We start from the raw sequence: 22,277 nt of genomic DNA, 5'->3' as shown, positions 1-22,277 counted from the left end.
ATGTCCATTATGTTCTTTTCTGGCAAGCGCCACCACATATCTCCCTCCTGACACGACATGCATCACAATAACTGCTTTACATCCCTTTATGTTGTTGACATTCAAGCCGCAGAGCTCAGGCTCCTCGGCTCGGCCATGTAGTTTCTTCCACAGGAAAAAAAAAAGACAAAGCGTAGCAGTATAATATAGCTACAGACTGAAGTCAGTCATCCAAATATAATGTCAGAGATTGTATCAATTCCAGACTAAAGTCATGGGTCCTGTCATGTATGAAATGAGCTCTATTATCATGTAAATGTGACTCTGCAAATAAACACATCCACATTCTAGCCCGACAACCTGATGTTTCCAAAGATTTTGGCTCATGAAGCAATGTCTACTTGAGAATGCAGGTCAACCATATTGTGATTTTGAATACATTTGGGGACATGAAGTAAAACTTCCCAGTATTTCACAAGAAAAGAGCAAAGACTAGAACAAAATCTTCTCTAAAAGCTTAGGAACCCATTTACTTTTAGCTAAATGCTAACGCCAGCCTGCTAACATGCTAACAATAACAAAACTCACATTGTCAAGCTTAGAAGGTAATATTCACTGTGTTCACAATCTTAGTTTAGCCTTGTTTAGCATGCTAACATTTGCTAACTACCGTTAACTACAGCTGAGACTGATATTTTAAGATTTTGAAGGTAGTCTTGAAAACAATCTCTGGGATAATCAAGTCTGCAACAGCACTCACATACTAGCTGTGTCTAAATTCAGGGGCTGCATCCTTCGAATGACTATGAAGGATGTATAATTCGTAGCATGTGTAGACCGCTAAGGTCAATCTGAAAGGAGACGGTCTGGTCTACAGAGGGTCTCCTGTTTGCGTCACCAGCTGTTCCCGCCCTTACCCCTGCGTCACCAAACGCCGCTCCTGTCACCTAGCAAAACGTAGCTTGCTGGCTAACTAGCTAGTATAACTAACGTCACCTCACTAACCTATTATTTTAAAGATAGATTTGTTTCAAGACCCCTTTTTTTTAGCTATTTGATTGAGTCTAAACCAAAAACTTTTACATTTCAAAGTGTATTCCTCTGCAGCTTAAGATCCATTTCGTTTGAATTGGCACGTAATGAATCTCGGGATACGTTGGGCCACAAAGGATGCACCCGATGGATCCTTCATGGCCCGGGAAAATAAGGAGGCATTTGTCGGCCACATGTGAAGGAGCCTTCAAAATGGGACAGCCTTCGACTAACGTATGTGACGCAATCTGCCTTCAAATATGCCGCCTCTGAATCGGGACACACCGATTTCCATGCCATTCATCCTTTGCTGTTACACTTTTGCATGAACATAGTGTTACTGACTTTTAGCACTGATAAAAAGCTATGAAAGGATTGTGCCTTGTTGGCCCCATTTGGAGCTAAAAGTCTGAAGGTGAAATGGACTTCAGGGTCAAACCACAAACCCAGTAAGCTTCCATTGATTTACAGCGGGCTCTCCCTCTCATCCCTCTGTAATAGCTCTTGTAATAGCCACTTGTGAAGCAGATGGCGTCTAAAGTTTTAACATACAGCCCTGTTGCTTTTCCTCTTTTGTGGTCTTCAGTCCCGGGGTTAATGATTTAACGAGTGGGACCTTCTGAGAAACAGACACATATCCAAAATGGAACTGGAATTCAGTCCATCGGGGTGCAGTTATTTCCCTTAATTGTTTCCTGAACTTTGCCCTTGAGGTTTTCCCTGACCCGGCATATCCTGATGGGGCTCAGTGACAGACGTGGATTTGGGAAGATGGAAGAGGGTGAGACATGGGTGTGTGTGTGTGTATGTGTGGTTGTTCTGGTCCAGTCCAGGTGGCAGCAAAGCCAAATGTACCTCATTTACCTCCTGACACATACTCCTCCATCACCTTCACACTTGAAGCCTGGACTTATTCAGACTATTCCTGAACCATTCATGTGAAATTGTTCCCACAGGCTACATGTGATGTTGTAATGGGGTCTGAATGAGGCCAGAGGCTCACACATTGATGTCTTGTTCCGTCTTGATTGATAATAGCTTGGAATCTGAGCTGAAGACTTGAACTAGACTTGACTTGGACGGCTGCTGTGAGGCTGACTCATGAAGAGTTGTCTTGATTTATATTCTTCCTTCTGTCTATCTATTCTCCATTGAAGGAAAGCCCAGAAGTCTTTGTCCCTAGCTCTGTCCTCAAACTCTGTTTGGGGATCCAAAGGCTTTGGGTCAAAACACCAATGATCAAATGTGAAGCTACACAAAGTTTGGCCAATAAAATGAACAGACAAGAACAAAGAGCACAAATTATTCACATATATGGCAGCTCCTAGCTATTTGGGATTTAAGAGCAGCAATTGAGTCAAACTCAACCTTGGGCTTAGACTTTTGCAAAGGGTTGAGAATATTTCGAACCACCTAGATTACAAAGTGTTGTCCAAACATTAAAATCTTTATACCCATTCTGATAGTCTCAGTCTAAGACAAGGTAAACAACTGCTTTGAGATGCAAGGAAATGTCCAAACGGGGAAAGAGCACAAATTTTGGATGCTATCTTCTTGAAGGCGTCCATGATGTTGCTCTAGTTTTACACACAAAAAGTGAACAATGAAAAAAGCTCAAACCCTGGCTATTCTCTGTGTGACTAGGTCTGAATTAAGTTAAAACAAGTGCCTTCCAAGTCTGATCTCAGAAAGTTGTAGAGGACGACCTGACAAGCACTTTGTTCAAAGCATACTAAGGCCGTGATCCTGGATTGACTAGGGACTTCACTCTTAAATTAATTTGAGACTTGAATAGAAAAAATCAAGTTTCAAGTTAATGTTTTTCTCGGAACAATGAAAAAGTAAAGAACGGCAGCAGCAGGAACTCCTTGCACCGACCACCTTTTGGTTTATTAGACCCGTTCTTTGAGGTAGAAAAACACTGAATGCAACAGCTGTCAAATCCAAAGTTTCAAACGCAGTTTCATTCTAATGGTCAGCATTCACAGTCCTGCAAGGCTTGCTTCTGAAGAGTCTTTGTATTGCCTTCAACGACTTGATTTGGCCGAGACTTGACCTGGAAACACCTCCGACAAAACCTGTTTTTGGCTGACCACCGGGGTCAGCCCTAAACATGGGTCTGTAGGTGACTGACTGACTGAGTAACTGACTGACTGACTGCCTGACTGATTGAGTGAGTGACGGTACTTTCAGAGCCCTAGAGAGAGAGAGTCGCGACATCGCAATGGCGGATCATGAAGCACATTGGACCTCCACTGACGCGACTCTCTCTCTATACAGCTCTGGATACTTTGTTCGGGGAGTAGGCGGGGCTGCTTGTCCGCTGCTCGTCCGCTGTCCTCACCTACGTCCTTAGCGCGCACCTGCTTTCAAACACGTTCTCATCGGCCTCATAACACATTGCCCACAAAAGGGCACATTGACCTGATGCGGTCAGCCACATACTAGGTTTTGACCTAGTCTTGTTTGAGAGTTGACTGGGATTTGTTTCAAGAAGCTTGACCTTTGACTTGAACTTGTTTGTCATGGCCTAAAACCCATTTTTAAAAAGTACTGGTTGAATAATCCCTTGAATAATCCCCCAACAATCCTTGGGGCATCACCAAAGCTCCTCTCTGTTCCTCATCACTGCTCTGACCTAGATTAAGTTTCAGCCTTCGTGATTGGGACTTAACTTGCATCGCACAGTCACGACCTGGCCAGACCACCTGATACAGCTGTATCTGTACTGTACTGGCAATTTAAGCCAAAAACCTCTTTGAGAAATCAGCACCACTGTGAGTCATGTCACGCTGCAGACTGCCTTTATGGGCTGGAAAGGGTAGAAAAGTTCAGTCCTCCCGCTGAGGTGCACTGCTAGACAGTGTACCGTGTCCCAGACATCACCCCTGTGGGACTCCATCGTATCAGAGCATGGAGGGAAGTGAAGGATGGATGATTCCTTTACACAAATTCTAAATCATCCTTTCTCCATCCTTGTTCCCAGCTTCTGCCTATCTCTCTGCCTGGCTTTCTTTTTCCACCTGGAAAAATAGCAGGCAGTGAAACGTGAGAAAGGCGGCGAGTGGGGGGTCGTGCCGGTCGCTGCGTTGTCCCGCTAATGGAGATGGATGTGGGCTCAGAATTGTCTCCCGAACAGCCTTCACGACGGAGAAAGAGAGAGGAGATCCATTTCTCCTTCGCTTCCTCCCGAGCTGCAGAGCTAATGAGAGGGGGGGGCTGAGGACTCACGACTTGATTCGAGAGAAGGAGGGGAGACTAAGGGATGACGAACTGCAGAGAGAAAAGACGTGGGTAGATAGAAAAGTGAGAATGGGTTGGGAGAAAATGAGCGGCAGGAGAATGGCGTGGAAGAAGGACACGTTGACAACAGAAGGAGATGGATGATAAGACAGCAGGGAGAGGAGACTGAAGGAGTAATGACATTCAGAAAGGTGTAATGCAAAGAGAGAGAGCCACAAGATGAAGACTGGCAGAGATAAATAGACCATGATTGCCTACAAATCACTCCTTTGCTTTTGTGCTTCCTGTGAGTCCATTTTCAAAATGTCTCCGTCCCTTCATTTATCACCACAGTTAGGATTTATCTTTTGTTGGGTCACAGTTATCCTAACATTTCTGGAGCTTTTTGGGCTGATGGGTCATCTGTCAACACCTCTGTGAGGTGATGATACAGCAGGAGAAGAGGCTATTTATGGCTGAACTGAGAGCTTTTTATCTCAAAATGCAGCTCTTCTAATGGTCACATAGTGACAAAGGCCCTGTTTAAGCCTGTTTTTTAAATGCGTTTTCGAACATAATTGAACAGCCAAGACGCTTTCCAGTTCACATAAGTGTCCATCCAATGTGAGCCAAAGATGTCCAGCTGACCACACACACTTGAACGTCAAAAGGCCTCGCTCACAGTTATTACGTAATTCTGTAGCAAGACTTGGCTTTATCAGAGGCTAGCTAAGGAAGCAAAAATGTTTAATAAACTTGCATTCCAACCACATACATATTTTTTTTCTCGTTTGTGTCACAAAAACAACCCTGATGTCCTGCAATGATGGTATATTTTCCTTTGTCGGGGATACATCAAGAATAATTATTTACACTACAGACAATTCGCGGTCAGTTCTATCCTATACAATCCTCGATAAGTGGTTTGAGTAATTTCATCATTATGCATTTTCGTGGCTGATTACACTTTTATTTTGCACTTTGATCCGATCACCAAAGACGCATTTTCAGCTAAGTGTAAATGGGGTCTAGGAGTACCCAATCACAGTTAAAGACTATCTCTTTTGAGACAGCATTACTACTCTATAGAAGCTCAATCCAACCAAAACTAAAAGTCAAAATCATGACATAATAACCAATTATTATATTAGACATTTTTACTTACAATGCAGAGACAAAAATATTCAAGATAGAAAGTAAAGTAAGTAAAAAATATTGACTTCAAAAAGTCCAAATCTTTCCATCCATGCTACCTGCTAAAATAAAAATTTGATCTGTTGGCCACTTTGGACCACACTGAAATATCCCAAAAAGTAGTGGATGTATCGGAGAGAGGCGCTCTATGCCACCATGAGACTGTGAATTTGTGATTTTGTGACATTTGTGAGAAACTTCTTTCAACAGCATTTAGATGAATTGCCATAACATTTGGTGTACACACCAATGCCTTTAAAAAATTAGCCAAACACCTGAATAGCTAATTATTCTGCTTTTGTGGTAATTAGCAAACATTAGCATACTAGCTATGCTAGCAAATATTAGCACAAGATTTCAAACACTTACTAATCCTCATTATTACTGACAGATGTAGAATCGTTCTATGTTAATTTTTTGTTATTGCTAAGCATTGCATTATGGGATATGTAGCACAAGTACTGTAGTTTGCATGCTATGGAGACCATTCAGGGATTTGGGGGGGGGGAGTGAGAATACGAACCTTCAAATAAAATGGTGGATACAAAAATTAAAATGCAGTTTATAGTAAAGGAAAAAGAGCGATATATTCTATATCGCTTTTTTTTCCTTACTTTTTTTATTTGTCCTGCTACTTTAAAAGTCAAGATTTACAGATATCCAATGCTGCAATTATGATTTAATATTTCAGTATAAAGTCCGATGTAGACTAGCAATGTCATAATTGTGACTGATCAGGGCAATGTTTTTACTTTTGTCATTTCTAACTTCTCATCATATTTTTCTCCACTTGGCTGCTATAGGCTTCCATACATCTCGGCTTACAGAGAGCAGTGAGACAAAACTTAACATATAAGCTTCTTTACAGCAGTGAGTCAAACCAAACAAAGCACCACAGTGCAGATATATTGTGTCAATTGACGTAATATGTTAATACTGAGGTTTAAATTCCTCATGCAGTTATCTCTCGCCACCATGTGGAGCCACAGACGTGCAAAGTTGTCTAATGCAGCTTCAGTAAAAGGGAACAATGTTCACAATGATAAAGCTTGGCGTGCGTCAGACCTGAGCAGAGATAAAACAGGGAACAGAATATGGATGCTTTCGGATTTCAGATATTTCTCTGTTTCATATGTATACACAGGTCCAGATCAGGGAGATCAAACTGCTCTCCCTACATCATAAAACCGCCGCGGGGCCTCCTGGTGTTAGCATACATTTTAAATGGAGGGATTTCAAATACAGACATGGCAGCAGAGGACTGTGGCAGTGTTTACTCTCCCTTTTAGTCTTTGTATTCTGCAGAAGTGTGTGTGACTCACTTGAAGTCCTTTGATTCTGGAAAAGAAAGGCTTTAAAATTGAGGGTGCGCAGATTCTCTGTTTTCTCAACAAAGGAAATGGTGGGCTGGAGCGACCTCCTGTTTTTAACCACTGTCAGAGCTGTAAACTGGGAGAAACACACACATGTGGACTTGATGAACACATTTAATTTCAACCTTTCAAGGCTTTCATGTTTGGGGCGATATGCTGCCAAGCTGCTGGGGATCTTTTAATATAAAAGGTGAATGACTTACCAGAGAAACAAATAAACACATGTCTTCCTTCCATTGTCAGTGAGAGCTACTTTTTAACTTAAGAATGGTCTTCCCTCAAGTCTGCTTCCATGAGGTAAAACCTTATCTAACTTTAGATCATAACCACTGTCTTCATCCTCAGGCCCTTTACTGCTATCTCCATATCTCATAACCCAAATCTTCCTCCTTGACTCCCTCTAAGCATTTCTTGGACCTACAATGCTGAATATTGCGCAATAGTCCAGCGCCAGTGATCCCAGTTTGAAGACTGCTCTAGTTAAATGGCCACTAAAGAAACCACACCTTGATCTATGCTCTTTGAATAATTGATCACTAACCTTTTATTTATACTGCTTAATCCCACCCTGGATCCATATTATGCATATACTGCATGCTTATACATTATATCTCTCTTCTGTCTACTACTTTAATCAGATATCTCTTGCATTTCCCTCTCTGATGCTTTTTCTGAGTGTCTCATGCAGATTTTAAAGCCCTGTGAGGTGAATTTGTCATTTGGGATTTTGACTTGACAACGACTTTACACGCAGGGAGGCCCTGAAACAAATGTTTTTTTTTCCTGTTTCCAGCTTAACCTCGTCTGCACAGAGGCCTGACCTCAACCCCCATAATGCTGTTGTGTCTGAGCAGGAGCAAATCCCTGCTGCAGCCAGGCAGTGAAATGTGGAGGAAAGACTGAACCCAGAAGAGTGGAGGAGGTTAGGGCGAAAGATTAACACCCGTAGTTGGGATGACATTAGACGTCAGGTGTCCACATATTGTTCCCCTTATAGCACTATGCCACTGTGCCAAAGGCTGCGGAGTTGTTCTGTTGGATCGCAACTATTCTTTAATGTAATCCAAATCAAGAATAAAAAGCTACATGCTGAAGCATATACTGTTTATAATCGGGACTAAGTGTGAGAAAATGTGCTGCTTTTTATGCTTACTCAGTTACAGCTTCCAGTTTCCTCACCACAGCAACATTAGTTCATCTAAAAATAATTACAAGCGTGACGTCTCACTGGCCATAAAAAATTCTTATGCAAGAGCTCCCCCTTGTGGAGAAATACTATAACAAAGTTGTCACCCCTTCAGGCAAAGAAAGTGATCTTTTGACTCTTTATTCTGTCTTATAAATGAATGAATGAAACCTGTAATGCCTGCAGTAGAACTTTCTTTGCACCAAAAGCATACAAAACAAATGAAACATCCAAACATGACAACACACAATATAAATGAAACATGAACACAAAGAAAGGAAAAAGTGCTTCTGTCATGAGTCATTCTAGTTTAGTTATGTTGTTGATTTGTATTTTGGTGTTTAGATATTATTTCCTGTTTTCCTTTGTCTCTTGTTGTCTTGAGTTCTTGTTGTTTAGTTTTGTATTTAGTATACAGTGTTCCTGTCTTGGTTTAGTTTGGTTTAGTTGTGCATTTCTTGTAGAGAATTTCCTGTTTTTCTTTGTAGTCCTGCGTTTGGTTTCTAGTGTTTCCTGTTTTATTTTGTAGTTTCCTTCCTTCCTTCCTTTGTTCTGCACCTGTGTTAATTAGTCTCACCTGTCCCTGATTACCCTGTGAGTATTTAGTCTCTGGCCCAATCCCAATCTCCTCACTCACGGATTTACGGACTCTGAGGCGCGTTCCCGGTAAGTGCGTGAGTGCTTAGTGCTGTCCCACTGTCAGATCACAGAGTGTGTGAGGGCTCTGATGCATATCTGCAGACTTTCCTGAGGGACTTACCCAGGGTACATAGCGAACTTGGTGACGTATACAAACGTGATTGTCCAGCCCCCCACTAAATGTAAACAAATGTTCGTACATTGAAGTAGGATTCAGGAAAGTTTGACCAAAAAATAATAAGAAATGTAAACAATGCGAGCATGGACGGTGACGGGAACCGCAAATACGTTTATCTGTTAGTGACAACAATTAAATATTCGCAAATGATTAACATGAATGCCTTTCTGACTTTTGATAGTTTGTTATATAAAGCTTATCTTAAAATATGTAAACACTGTAAGACACACAAATACATGCTGCAGGTCATCTTTTTTACTTATTCGATTTAATGGCCCATCTGGTTTCCAGGCAACATGCGATGCCACGATAGTGCGTCGCATTCCTCATTTTTATGCAGTTCTCAAACCCTCACGGACTCACGCACTGCACGCCTGGCGCCATTAAAGTCTGTGAGTGTTCATTGCTTAGGCTTTAGGGTGGAGATTGGGATCGGGCCTCTGTGTTCCTACCCTTCTGTGCCAGTTCATCGTCGTCCTTCCTGTGGAGTTTAGTCTACATCCGTGACCTGTACTTTGTTCCTTGTGTTTCTACCCTGGATATTCTTCGCGCTTCCCCTGACTCCTCATTTCCCTTGGATTACCTGTTCCCTGGTTTAGTTGTACGTTTTTTGCTCTGCCTTTTGATTTTCCTTTTTTGTCTTTTGTTGGATTTTAGATTTAGTTTTTTTTGCATTTTCTGCCTTTTGTTTATTAAATCATATCTAAGTCTGCATCTGGGTCCTCAACCTTCTTGTTTAAAATCCAAACCTTGACAGCTTCAGACCATGTGATCAGAGTTTATTGACGTTAACAAGACAAAAAATACGCTTTTATATTAAATCTGACTGTATAAAAGAATAATTCACTCCATCTTTGTTGCTCCTGCATCAACATGCATTATCATCGTCTTGTTTACTCTTCACTCTGAGCTCCTGTATGGCCTTCCAGCTGTTCTCCAGGCTCTTCCTCAGCTCGCTCAGATCCTCCCTGATCTCCTCAAGCAGCTCCAGCTTAGAGAGCTTCCTGTCAATGGATGATAGCACCTCCTCCTGTCCACTGTCCGTCTCCTCCACGGCAGCATCCTGCTCAGGCTCCTGAAACGACTCCATGGTTTGCTCCCACACCATCTCAAAGTAGGAGTCGATGAAGGCCTCCAGCTCCTCCACGCTACTGTGGTGGTCCCACTGGTCGATCAGCGCCTGCAGACTTCCAGACTCGGAGGGCCTCCTGAGAGTCCGCTCCCTCAGTGCAGGATGGCAGAGGGAATTAACACTGAAGACATTTTCCTCTGCAAGCATCCTGCGCTGTGTTTGAGGTAGAGCCAGAAGCATTTTTGGACGCCTTGAGGAAAACAAAAGCACTTTGCTTTCACCGTTCAGTCTCAGTTGAAGCTCATCAGTAGGGAACCAGACGGGCAGATTTATAGTCCACCTCTGTCCCGCTTTACCAGAGAGTAAAGAGGCCAAACCGGACGTAAAGCTGTCTCTGTCCAGGATGCTGAGTCCTGTCCGTGCTCCTGATCTTCCTGCAGGTAGTGCCACCATGTGATCACCATAAGCTGGGATGTTTGGTGATGTTTGAGGAGTGGGACAAGCTGATGTAGTCACTGTACAGGAAATAATAATAGCAGCATGTTAGCTTTAAAACATCTGCACCCATTCCTTACATATAAATCTGCTTAGCTCACTATACAAGATCTGTTTGGGTATGTTTGCTGTTTTGTATGATGCATGTTCCTCTGTGGTTCTGAATGATTGCGTCCTAATAACCAATTTGATTTATATTCCTTATGACTGTTACATCTGCACAGGGACTATATTTCACATTCATGTTGTTAATTAGTGTGCACTTCCTCTTCAAACCAATAAATACATAAATTAATAGCTATAATCAGCTGATATTGGCATGACACAGCACACGTGTGTAGATAGTAAAACAGACATAACAGTAGAATAGTAAATGTTTAATAGGCTGCACGTTTGTGGATTTTGACCCTTACCGTTCTTTATTTTGAACCTGCTCATTTCTAGAACCTAAGGTGGCTGAAACCCATGACAAACATGAAAGGCAATCTCTCGAGCTGTTGGCCACTTCTTGGCTAACATTACAGTTTTATCGTGCTGCTTTATAATGTTTCAAGATATGATGAAAATTCTTAAATTCTATAGCTAACTGTAATATCAGCTACGACATGGCTGAATGATTATGTAAGCTAGTTATCATAGCCACTCCCTTGCTAATATTACTATAAGCTAGGAATGCTAATGTTTGCTGTTTTCTTAAGGTTGCTAAAGGGTTATCAAAAATGTTGCTTTACCTTGAAATATGAGCCAATGTCCCTTCAAATTTTCACCATCAATTGTCTTTTAAGTTGCATATTAATTTGCCACTTGCTAGCTAATATTTCTGTTCGCTAGGAATGCTAATGTTAGCTGTTTTCCTATCTTTTCCTATCTCTAACACCATAAAACAGTCATTTTAGCTTAAAAGTTGTTGAATGCTAATGGTGACTGTTTCCTTACGTTACCTAATGGGTTATGAAATATGTTTATTACCTTGAAATGTATCCAAATGTCCCTCCAGATGTTCACTAAATTGTCTTTTCAGTTGCATATTCAGTTGCCATTTGCTAGCTAATATTACTGTTAGCTAGGAATTCAAGCTTTCCCTATCTGCTATCAGATATTGAAACACTAAAGCACTTAAACAGTAATTTTAGCTTAAAATTAGTCGAATGCTAATCGTAACTGTTTCCTAATGGTAACTAATGGGTTGTGAAATATGTTTTTTTGCCTAAAAATATAGCACAATGTCCCGACAGTGTATTGACTTGACACTTCCTAGGTAATAGTTCCATTTGCCAAGCCAGTCTTTTTAAACACTACAAAACAGTAATGTTAGCTAAGCAAAGGTTGAATGCTAATGCTAGCTGTTTTCTTATGGTAGCTAAAGATTAATCAAAAATGTTGTTTTACCTTGAAATACAGCCAAATGTCAAGAGATAGGCCTTGAAATTATAATAATGTGTGTAATTTCCTATATTTATACAACTTGTCAACTGGAACACAGTAGTACATTGGTCATATAACAGTATTCAAGCTTCCCATCTAGTGTAACGTCAGAGGAAAATGGCCACCATGTGAGTGAGTGATCAATTCCAGAGGAGGTAAGATAAGTGAAATGTGTGAGAAATAAGTATGATTTTGTAATTCCCATCCATGCATCTCCTCAGATTGGTAACTACTGTCGAGTTTAAACTGTCTATATCTGGTGTGACAAAATGTTGGTAAAAACAATGGTGCCTGAGGTTTACTCACAGTCATGTGACAGCTGATGTCTGCAGCTTGTTAAATCTCCCTTACACAGCTTCACTGCCTCCTGCTGCTGCTCTCCTGCTGCAGAAACACTTTTCCACATGTGACTGGCGCCTCTATGAAGAGCAGCCAGCCTTTCTTCAGCCAGCATCTCCTCTATCAGTTCAATTAGCTCTTTAACCTGAGCTCCATCCCCTCGCTGTTTATTGTCCAGGACGTGATATCTGTTCCCGCACTTCTCCACCAGCCTCCGCAGTGGTTCTCCTTCGCTCTCGATGCGCTGCTCGATGCTCGTGTCGCCCAGCCAGTCCCCGTGGCTGAACAGGACCACAGCTCTGCTCCACATCTGGCCTCCCCCTGCCTCCAGCTGTTTCTCCACGGCCTCCATGTGGGTATCTTTGAAAGAGGAGCTCACATTGACAACCAGGAGGATAGCGCAGGATGGCACAAGAAGGTCGGGAGTTACAAGGAAGGAGCCAGGTGTGTCCAGCACTGCCACCGTCTTGCTGTTGATTTTGGCTTGTTGTTCGGAACAGGAAGTGGTTTCCGTGTGGAAGCTCTCTCTGCTGAGGATGGTGTTCCCACAGGAGCTCTTTCCTGTTTTCCTGCCACCGACAAGCACCAATCTCAGCTCTGAGAGACGGCTGACCTTCTCTGAGGGAAAGAGGTTTAAAAATCGTTAAGAAACACGACAAATGCTGCTCCAAAAAGAAGAAGTAAAACAAGTTCACACTGACTCTTGTATCCAACTCACCCATCTGAGACCTCGCAATCTGCTTTTGTTTCTCCTTCTTCTTCAGTCTCTCCATGGCTCTCTCCTCCTCTCTTCTCCTCCTCCCCTCCAGCTGCTCCACCACTCTCCCCTCTATTTCACAATGCTGGAAGTCGCTGCAGCCGGCCAACATTTCCTCAATCTTCCCAATCAGCTCTCTGACTTGAAATCCATCCCCTTTGGTTTTATTGTTCAGAACATGATACCTGTTGTCGCATCTTTCGACCAGCCACCGCAGAGGCTCCCCCTCGCTCTCGATGCACCGCTCGGCAGTCGTGCCTCCGAGCCAGTCCCCGAAACTGAACAGCACCATGACGCGTCTCCAGACGTGTTGGTCGATCAGCTGGAGGTGATCCTGCGCCGCTCTCCTGTAGGTTTCCGTGAAGGCTCTGTCCACACGGATCACCAGCAGGAAGACGTGAGGCCCCGGCGGGCAGAGAGACAAACTGAGCACCATCTCCCTCTGATCAAAGACGGGGGTCTCGTCACAGAAGTAGTTCATCCACCAGCCTGGTGTGTCCACCACAGTCAACTGTCTCCCAAACACCACTCCTGTTCCAGCCTGGCACTGGGCTGTTCTTCTCTGTGGTTGGACGTTCTCTCTGCTTAATATTGTGTTCAGTGACGACGTTTTCCCAGAACCCTTTGCTCCCAATAGGACAATCCGGATATCAGTAATGGGCCGCAGCCTCTCTGGAAGATTCAAAGCGGAAAGAAAGAGCAGAGTTTATTTTGACTGCTATTCAAGGACTTTTTCCAGGATGCATGGATTTGATGATTTGCAGGTCAAGATGGTTTTGTACAGCTCAATATTTTGGAACATTTTACTTTGTTTTTGAGAGTTAGATGAAAAGACTGACACCACTCTTTTTTTTCTTTATAAAAAATATGAAGCGACAGCCAGCAGCCAGTTAGCTTAGCTAAGCAAAAGACCGGAAACAACGGGAAATGCTAGCCTGGCTCTGTTGGAAGATAACAAGACCCACCGACCTGAACCTCTAAGGCTACCTAGCTTTATTTTGAAAATGCAAGTATGTATTTCAATCCAGGCTTTAAAGATTTGGTTTTTTTTCAGCAGGTACAATGGGCTTGGAAGTATCGGGAGACAGACTAATACATCGATGGTTTGTAGCCTTTTCATGGGATTTGCTGACAATATCATGGATGCAGAATATCGCCAGCCAATGTTCGTACAGTTTTAGCCCGCAAATCAACACGTAACAACACGTATCAACACGAGTCAGATTTCAACTTTATACTGTAGCGTCCAGAGTACTTCCGGTGTTTTCCCAGCATCAACTGGGGCGGAGAACAAATGTTCTTGTTGATATTGTTAAGGAATAGAGTGAATATGCCAAGCTTATACTTAAGTTGTGTTACAGTGTGTTTGTTGATGCCTTTGTGTTTAGACATCATTCATTCATTCATGTTACGAATGTTAGTGCGTACCATAAGTGAGGGTTCCATCACCACCCCCCTCCCTTTGACTGTACTAGAGAGGGTGGCTGTGTTTGAAATACTGTGCTATATACTACATACTATGTACTATATATGGCATACTGTGTTTGGTGGTAGTATGTAGTATGGAGGAGCCTTAAAATACATTTTGCAGTATGCTACGCCAAGCGGAAGTAAACAGTAGCTGTCGTCATTTCAACTGCCGCTGTGACGTTCCAGCGCTTTGCATTGTGGGATACAGTAGGCGAGGTAGACTGGTCCAATGCATACTGGCATTTTTGGCTTTCTGTATGTCTTGCTTTTGTTTGCATACTGCATACTACATTTTGACCAAATCAGTACGTACTGCTAGTATAGTATGGCATCTCGAACACAGCACATGTCTTGCATTGCGACTGCTAAAAAAATTGGCTGTTCTATAGAAAGCATAACGTCCAGCTTATTGAAGCAAAACGCTCAACTCTTCACAATATGGAAGCCACGAGTGGCTTTGCTTGTGATACTTTTTATATTGCTGTTATATTGTGTGTTTTGTTTGTTATCTTTAGAAAAAAAGCTTTGATATCATGAGATAACGCTAAAAAATGGCAGATTTCTTGATATAATAAAATAATTAATGACAAAAAACACTTTTGTTTTTCAAGATCAGAGGATATTTATTAAGAACTCTAAAAATAGAGTCTTATTTAATTGATCAAACTTGATTTTAGCCTTCAAGATCCCTGTCATTACTGTCAGGTAGGATTCATAACTGAACAATTATCAAATTGATCCAACTCCTTTATCTGATATTTTCCACTAAAATGATATTCTACAGATGTTAGGACACCATCTTTGACTGCTGGCGAGGAACTTCAGATTCATGCTAAAAAATAATACTTGTTTTCTTGTTATCTCGAAGCAACAAAATAATTACAAAATCAGTAACGCTGATTCTGGAATCTGCATCGAAACGTCACCTCAAACTTCCCCAACTGTAAACCCGATTACCAGAATGTCTCTTTAAAGTCTGCAAAAGCATGGTGGTGTAGTTTCCAGCCAAAATAAAAAATCATTTCACACATAACTCACCTCTCATGAGAGATCTCTGCTTCTTCACTCTGATGAACCTCTGCTGAGCCCTCTCCTCCACTCTCCTCCTCTCCTCTGCAGCCGCCTGTAAAACATCTTCCTGCATTTCAAACACTCTGTTCCCATTTTCTGCGACACATTTCTGCATCTTCTCCAGCATTTTGGGGGCTTCAGCATCATCGTTTAAGATCACACTGTAGCACCTCTGACTGCACTTGTCACTGAGCCATTTGAGGGCGTGTCCCCCCGCCTGTACGAGCTCTGCTGCTTCTGTGTGCTCAGACCTTTCAGCGCAGGTGAAGACCACCATGCAGTGACCCCACACGCTCTCGCCCAGCAGGCCCACGTGCTCCTCCACGGCCCTGCGACGCCTCTCAGAGAAGGCCGAACTCGCCTTAAGTATGATTAGAAACACATGAGGGCCTGGTGAGCACAGAGACATGCTGCTGACAATCTCCCTCTTCACCAGCTCAGATGTGTCCCGAGCGCTGAAGTCGCACCACCAGCCGGGGGTGTCCACCACCGTGAGCCACCGTCCCCCCACCACACCCACCCTGCGGGAGCATGAGGTCCTCTCTTTGGTGACAAACTCCTCATGGCCCAGGATTAAGTTCCCCACGGAGCTCTTTCCGCAGTTTCTACCACCGAGAAGGACGACGTTTAACTGTGATGGACACCGGCCGTCCCCTGGCAGAGAGGAGACATGGGAAAGTTTAGAAGGGTTGATTACAATGCTATATTGAGTTAACGCTCATTTATTGTCCAAATGGATTGAGAAATAGAAAATGCATTTATATCTCACTTAAGCTGCTCCTCCTCTGCTTTAATCAACTTCAAACCCAGTGCAAACAGAGACATGCAACTCATATTATTCATTTCAGTGTAATGGCTCACAAAGAACCAACAATGTCAACACATATGCTATTCTTATCCACCTTAAAATGACTGTTCTCTTACTGTATCTGTATCATCTGCCAGGTGGACTTTGTCCTCTTATATTGTTTTCTAACTGTATTGTAAATGCTTTTTTACTACAATTCAGCATGTTTTAATGATTATACATTATGTATCATGCAACTGAGTCAGTTAGGTCTGTTTTAATGTTGATTTGTATATACTGTGCCTCTTTTAAAAAAGGGCATGTATGTTCTGGAATAAAAGTGTACACTGTTTTTATTGTCTTTTATAGTGATAGATTGAATACTAATTCATTTTTTGGGCTGTTATGCAGACAAAACAAGAACATCAATGTTCAGAGAGAAAGAGAGAAATTAAGCGGCAGATTAACTGTTGCTAGTCTGAGCAATAAAAATGTGCATAAGGCCCTAAAATAACATAAAAGTCCAAAAAAAGTACATAGATCTTATTGTGTTTTGTCTTCTCTGCTGATATCATAAACTGAACAAAGTATAATACTAGCTTTGAGCCTTCTACCTTGAATCATTTGACGCTTAAGAAGACTGGTTTGACTATTATATAAAGCAACAAGCTCGATGGCTGGAAATTAAAACGCACAAAGTTTAAAGTTTGCGATGAAAATGAAAATGTTCTCTTAAAGTGAATTTAAAATATTTAAATTAAAAACACCGAAACTGCCGATACATAATAATTACAAGGTAGAAAGATTTTGTCGCAATACTTTAAAATGTAAAGATCCAGACATAATCCTGGATGTAATGCAGTCATAAAGAGTTATCAAGGATCAAAACTTACACACTGACGTCTCGCTGGTTGCCATCTCACATTCTCTATAAGCAGGTAGATTTTAACATGTTTCATTCACATGTCTACGTCCGTGTTTCAGCGTTCTTTGTGAAAAATGTGGACAAAGATTGATAAGAGAAGTTTGTGTTTTATGTGTTTATGAGTCTGAAGGTTGTCTGTAATGAGTAATCACACTGACGTGCAGGGAATAGAAAGAACCACACCTCTCAGCAGCAGGTCCACAGTCCGCTATTAAGAGAAACATGAGACTGTGTGCAGTATCTATTATTTACCTGTGGAGGGAGTATTTACTTAAGTACAAGTAGCCAAGGCCACTGTAGTCTACTTAGGTAAAAATACTTACTTACATTCCATTAATGAAGAAATGCACATTAAAAATCTCTGTTTCTCAAGTCACAACGTTTCTTCCTTCATGTTGTAAACAAATTTGCTTTGGTTTTGCTTCCGTGTCTGATTAATTCCAGCTGTCTTCACGCCTGTCTTGTCATTGAGACTCCGCCCCTCTCCGCTTCCCAATGTTACAAAACCAGCGCACGCACTAAATCAAGCAGAGCTAGCTCGTGCTGCTGACTGCACAGGAGGAACATCAACCAACACTACGATGGGGGTCGTCACAGTGAGAGTCGAATACTGGTAGTTACACATTTAATCCTACTCGCTTTCTCTTTTCTACGTTTCTAGCAAACCTGTACAAGTTTGTGTGTTTTTCTGTCGATTAAAACAAAGTTGAAAGACTGTTATTATTGTTGTTTAGCTAACGTTAGCATCGTTAGCTCACAGCTTAGCTAACTTAGTGGCTGGACTAGTGGTAACATGTAACCTGCTAACGGTTTAAATAAATGCATATATTATGTCCATGCAGTGGAGGATGAGGGTACGAACCCCGCTATCAGGGACTCGCCAAGGCTGTCAAGGATGAGTTTCCTGAAGCGGAAGTGTCAGGCTTTGTGGGAAGACAAGGTACGTACTGTAACAGCTGAGAGAGCGTTGATTTAAACCGCCACCCAGTTTATTACTTTTTAATCTGATGTTTATTGGGACCATGGAAATAATTAAGTTATCTTGTTTTTTTTATATTTTGCAGGGAGCTTTGAGATTCAAATAAACGAGCAACTGGTCTTCTCCAAGCTCGAGTTGGGTGGCTTCCCATATGACGATGACGTGAGTCACATACAGGCTTCAAACACTAAAACACTGTCTATTAAATGCAAATAACAATATTTACAGTCTCTGTAACTACATTTCGGAGGCTGGAAAGCTCTTTATCCCCATTTAAATACCTCTTAAAATTCTATTTATGTATTCAAGTACACATAGTACTCTTTCTCATATGTAGCTCATTTCCCCTCTAGCTGTATTTGTTTGTATTGTTAATTAATTTACTTTTGTCCTATAACTCACTCTGACTACTTTTTGAAAGGATCTGTATGAAAAAGTGTTTGCTTTGTGCATTTCTTTCATACCACAGATCAGGACTGTAGTGGAGAACGCCATTGACGGGAAACCAGTGCAGAAGATCTCTAAAAGCCGCCCACCATGCGTCATCTTGTAAATCCCTCTGTCCTGCTTTACCATCAGCAGCATCAACACAGGCCAGTGCAACTTAACACTGCCAACACCACCTCTGGTCTACCTCCACCCTTTTGAAATGGGCAGCGATAGCAAACACTGTTTGCACAACCACGACAGAGATACAAAATGACGACTAGCTGCATTCTTTGATGCAGATCATTAAGCTCTTTTCTGCCTTCTAGCTCCCCTCTCTGTTCTCATTGTGGTGCTCCCGGCTGTTAATGATTACTGTTGCCTAAAACGTAAAGGTTATAGTATGATGAATCCATTCTAGGAGCTTCCTTCTTTGTAGGAACTGAGACTGGGAGAAGATGTTGCAGAGGGGTTTTTCAAGGAGCTCGCTTTAATTCTCCTACAACCTCATTGCCTAGAATTCTCTTACTGCCTAGTTAATGTTTTTTTTTGGTTCTTTATTGGACATTCTGTTTTCAGTTTCTTTTGCATTCAAGGACATTGCAAAGTAGTTGCACATTCTTTTGAATCATAAAGGGACACTATGTTGCTGCCTCTGTGCATCTATGCCGAAAAATTCTCAACCTTTTTATTTGAGTTTTTAGAAACTCCCATTACACTGCAGGTTGTGGACAGTGAAGCATTGTCAAGTATTAAGCGGAATATGAAATTAACCTTGCAATAGTTTTTTACCTATCAAATTGGTATATGTTTAAACATTAAAATGATTAAAGGTTTTCTGCAATTGAAACTGGACTGGTTTAAGAGTGATCATCGGAAGTGCTTCTGAAGACCACCACCCACTGGTCTGTCAGCTCACACTAGTTAGATGTCAGCTCATTTTCCACCAACCATCTTGCACGGTTTCCTCACAAAACTGTAAACTTTAAATAAAGGTACATCTTGTTTAAGTTCTGCTGTTTGTCGTTTCTGAGTTTTAACCGACTGTACGGACCTGCTGCATGATTTTATACGGACACAAAAGAGTTAAAATGTGAGCGCTCCATTTGTTATCTCTGTGCGGTTATACATGTCTGAGTTCTGACAGACCTAAGCACACCAACAGGGTGTGGTGGTGACTGTGCAGTTTTAACAAAGGGCTGCTCCTGCGGGAGGCATCCGTGGTTGATCTGTTAATGTTGTCCAGCAACTGCCAATTAATTTTACAGCACAAGTTCAACAGGTTTCTTGTAACAACGAACCTTGATGGCAACAGTCGCTTTAGCTGATCCACAGTGAAGATAACCATCGGTGCTATTTTAATACTTAAGGTCCTTTTTGCACCTGCAGAGAGAGAGAGAGAAAAAGCGACAGATGACATTACAGACAAGAGAAGGGATGATTAAAGTGAAACTTACATTTCCAGTGTTGTAATATTTTCTTAAATTTTATGAATTAAATCTTATTTGTTTAAAATCTCTTTAAAATTATTTCCACGTTGGTTACACTAAGGGGCGCCAGATCAACAAAGACTGTCATGTTCTGTATTTGGCCTCCGGCGTCCCATTGCTCAAAAAAGAAGATCCTTTGTTACTGAAGTGAAATGCATGAAGAGAAGACACAAGTAAAAGTGATGTGAAAAACTGTCACAACCCTGGAGGGTTGTTTTCACAATTTGTTCCATTACAAATTTATTTCAGAATTAGAAATGCTTTATTTCCTTATTACCCTGATAATGTCAACAGCAAATAAGGACTTCTTTTTTTTTTTGTGAGGTTATTCAAACGCCCTTGCGACCCAGCCACTAACATAACGGCTGCAACTAACACATATTTTTAGATTAATTTGATAATTTTTTTCTGGATTAATCAAAAAAAAATGTTAGAAAATAATGACATTTTAAATGTCTTCTGGTGTCCAACACAAGTCTAATGTTAATTTAAAACAAGATTTTAAAAAGAGCTTTTTCTACAACTTTTATTTTGAAAATTACTTGAAAGGTATATAATTTATAGCAAATATTTCCTGATTATTTCCTGTCCATCAGCTAATCAATTATTGGACTAATTGTTGCAGCCCTGTCGAGCATTATTAACAACTGAAGTTGTGGCAAAGACAAAAGTTTAAAACAATCTGACGACATAAAGACGAGGGTGTGTGTCATATGTAGATGGAGAGTCAGTAAGCAAAAATTAGATTTAGAAAATAAAAAAATCACATCATCTTTGAAATGATGAAAACCAAAATAAACGTTTATTAGTATTCTGACAATAACTGCAATACTGCAAGTGTTGTCTCAATGCCTCCACACTGCATTTACTACTTGTTCATATGTTATAGGTTGTGTAATTCAGTGTTATACTCTGTGACTAGGTGGGTCTTTGGCGCAGCCTCTGGCTCTCAGTGATAATCACACATGAACTCCTTGTTCAAACGCTGATAGAGCCTCTCTGTGCTGCCTTAGTGCTCATGTGCAGAGCCCACAAACAGCATCACAGATACAGCTGTATGTATACTAAAGTCAGTGGACATAGGCAGTCTTTGTTTCTTATGGTTATAATGTCCAAGTCACATTTCATCAACATGCCGGGTAATAATGTTAAAGGTGATTTACGTTTATGATTTTTTTTTAGCTTCCTTACACATTATATTGTTTGGTATTTCACACATTTTTTAGCAGTGTGAAAAGAATGATTTTTGTCATTTACATTACACAAATCTTCTTGAATACTGGGTTAGCAATGATGTCCAAATGAAAATGTCCCTATGCAGACTGGGAGTGTCTGCGTGCTGCACGGTGTGACGCATGGACACAACAGATAGCTTTCATTACTGGTGATAACAGGCCTGTGCCACAGTGTCTTTAGCTGGGGGCCCACTGTGTCTCTCACTGTGAAAACTACAGTATGTTTGTATTTCCACTGTGAGGTTAAGTGTTACGATGGGGTTAGGGTGGATGTGGATCATGAGGTTTTTGTTTTTTATCAAAACATTACAACTCCTATAGGATGGGGACATTTTGGTAAGGACATTTATGCCCCCTTATATTTGTCCAGTACTTTGATTGTTGGAAAAAAAACAACCTGCAAAATGAATTGAATCCCCCTATCAGCCCACTCTGTCATTAATGCTACTATGCACCTAAAATCAGTGTAAAAAAAAGCATGCTAGCATTAAGCGTAGCCTCTTACCACTCTACGGCCCGCCGGCGGGCCGTCATGGCGATCACTGCAACATTTGCATATCTGCTACGATGCTTTCTTTATGTTGTCACTCATGTGTCACTACGTTAGAAAGCTAAGATTCTCAAGATTCTATTGATATAAACCATTAAAAGATCCAATCACCACAGCAGGTGCAATTAATGCCAACAATACATAAACAAACAATTACTAAGCGTTTCTTAGCGTTCTATAGAGGTCTTCTTTGAACCAATAGGAGCTTCCATTACTGATTCTCAGCTTACAGTAGCCAATGAGAGTCGGCGTTGAAGGAAGGTGCCTGTTCCTCTTTGACTGAAGGCAGAGCCGGCCAAATGCAACCGAACAAAGTTTGATTGACAACAGCTGAAAGCCAATGAAATTCTGAACAGTAGGTGCGTAAACCCATCTTAGAGCCGTTGTTTTGGACTGTAGACCCCTCAAAGTAATGATTATATTGTATAACTTACACATATATATTTATATTAC

General features: G+C 41.4%; 2 protein-coding genes across 2 annotated transcripts; one reads left to right on the top strand and one right to left on the bottom strand.

The window, feature by feature from the left end:
* Positions 1-9,671: 9,671 nt before the first annotated feature.
* LOC138603947 (uncharacterized) lies at positions 9,672-17,137 on the bottom strand. Its single transcript, XM_069675728.1, has 5 exons — positions 17,113-17,137; positions 15,400-16,086; positions 12,853-13,563; positions 12,102-12,752; positions 9,672-10,390 (listed from the first exon to the last, which is right to left on the bottom strand). Exons 1-5 carry the CDS (start codon positions 17,135-17,137, stop codon positions 9,672-9,674), a joined length of 2,793 nt encoding a protein of 930 aa, XP_069531829.1.
* Positions 17,138-17,661: 524 nt separating this feature from the next.
* LOC138604181 (migration and invasion enhancer 1-like) lies at positions 17,662-19,559 on the top strand. The gene is made up of 4 exons (XM_069676047.1): positions 17,662-17,757; positions 17,987-18,084; positions 18,209-18,285; positions 18,593-19,559. Exons 1-4 carry the CDS (start codon positions 17,726-17,728, stop codon positions 18,674-18,676), a joined length of 291 nt encoding a protein of 96 aa, XP_069532148.1. The 5' UTR covers positions 17,662-17,725; the 3' UTR covers positions 18,677-19,559.
* The last annotated feature ends 2,718 nt before the right edge of the window (positions 19,560-22,277 follow it).

The sequence above is a fragment of the Semicossyphus pulcher genome, unplaced genomic scaffold, assembly GCF_022749685.1.
Source record: "Semicossyphus pulcher isolate SPU_LCO1_2020_fin unplaced genomic scaffold, fSemPul1.0.p SCAF_25, whole genome shotgun sequence".
NCBI classification, from domain to species: domain Eukaryota; kingdom Metazoa; phylum Chordata; class Actinopteri; order Labriformes; family Labridae; genus Semicossyphus; species Semicossyphus pulcher.
This window is presented reverse-complemented; position numbering and strand designations above follow the sequence as displayed.

Bases quoted from the DNA above. Each gene is read 5' to 3' on its own strand.
- LOC138603947 (XM_069675728.1), bottom strand. From the start codon at position 17,137: ATGGCAACCAGCGAGACGTCAGTGT. The intron at 16,087-17,112 runs GTAAGTTTTGAT...CCTCTCTGCCAG, and splicing joins AACCAGCGAGACGTCAGTGT to GGGACGGCCGGTGTCCATCA. The intron at 12,753-12,852 runs GTGAGTTGGATA...TCTTTCCCTCAG, and splicing joins GATTGCGAGGTCTCAGATGG to AGAAGGTCAGCCGTCTCTCA.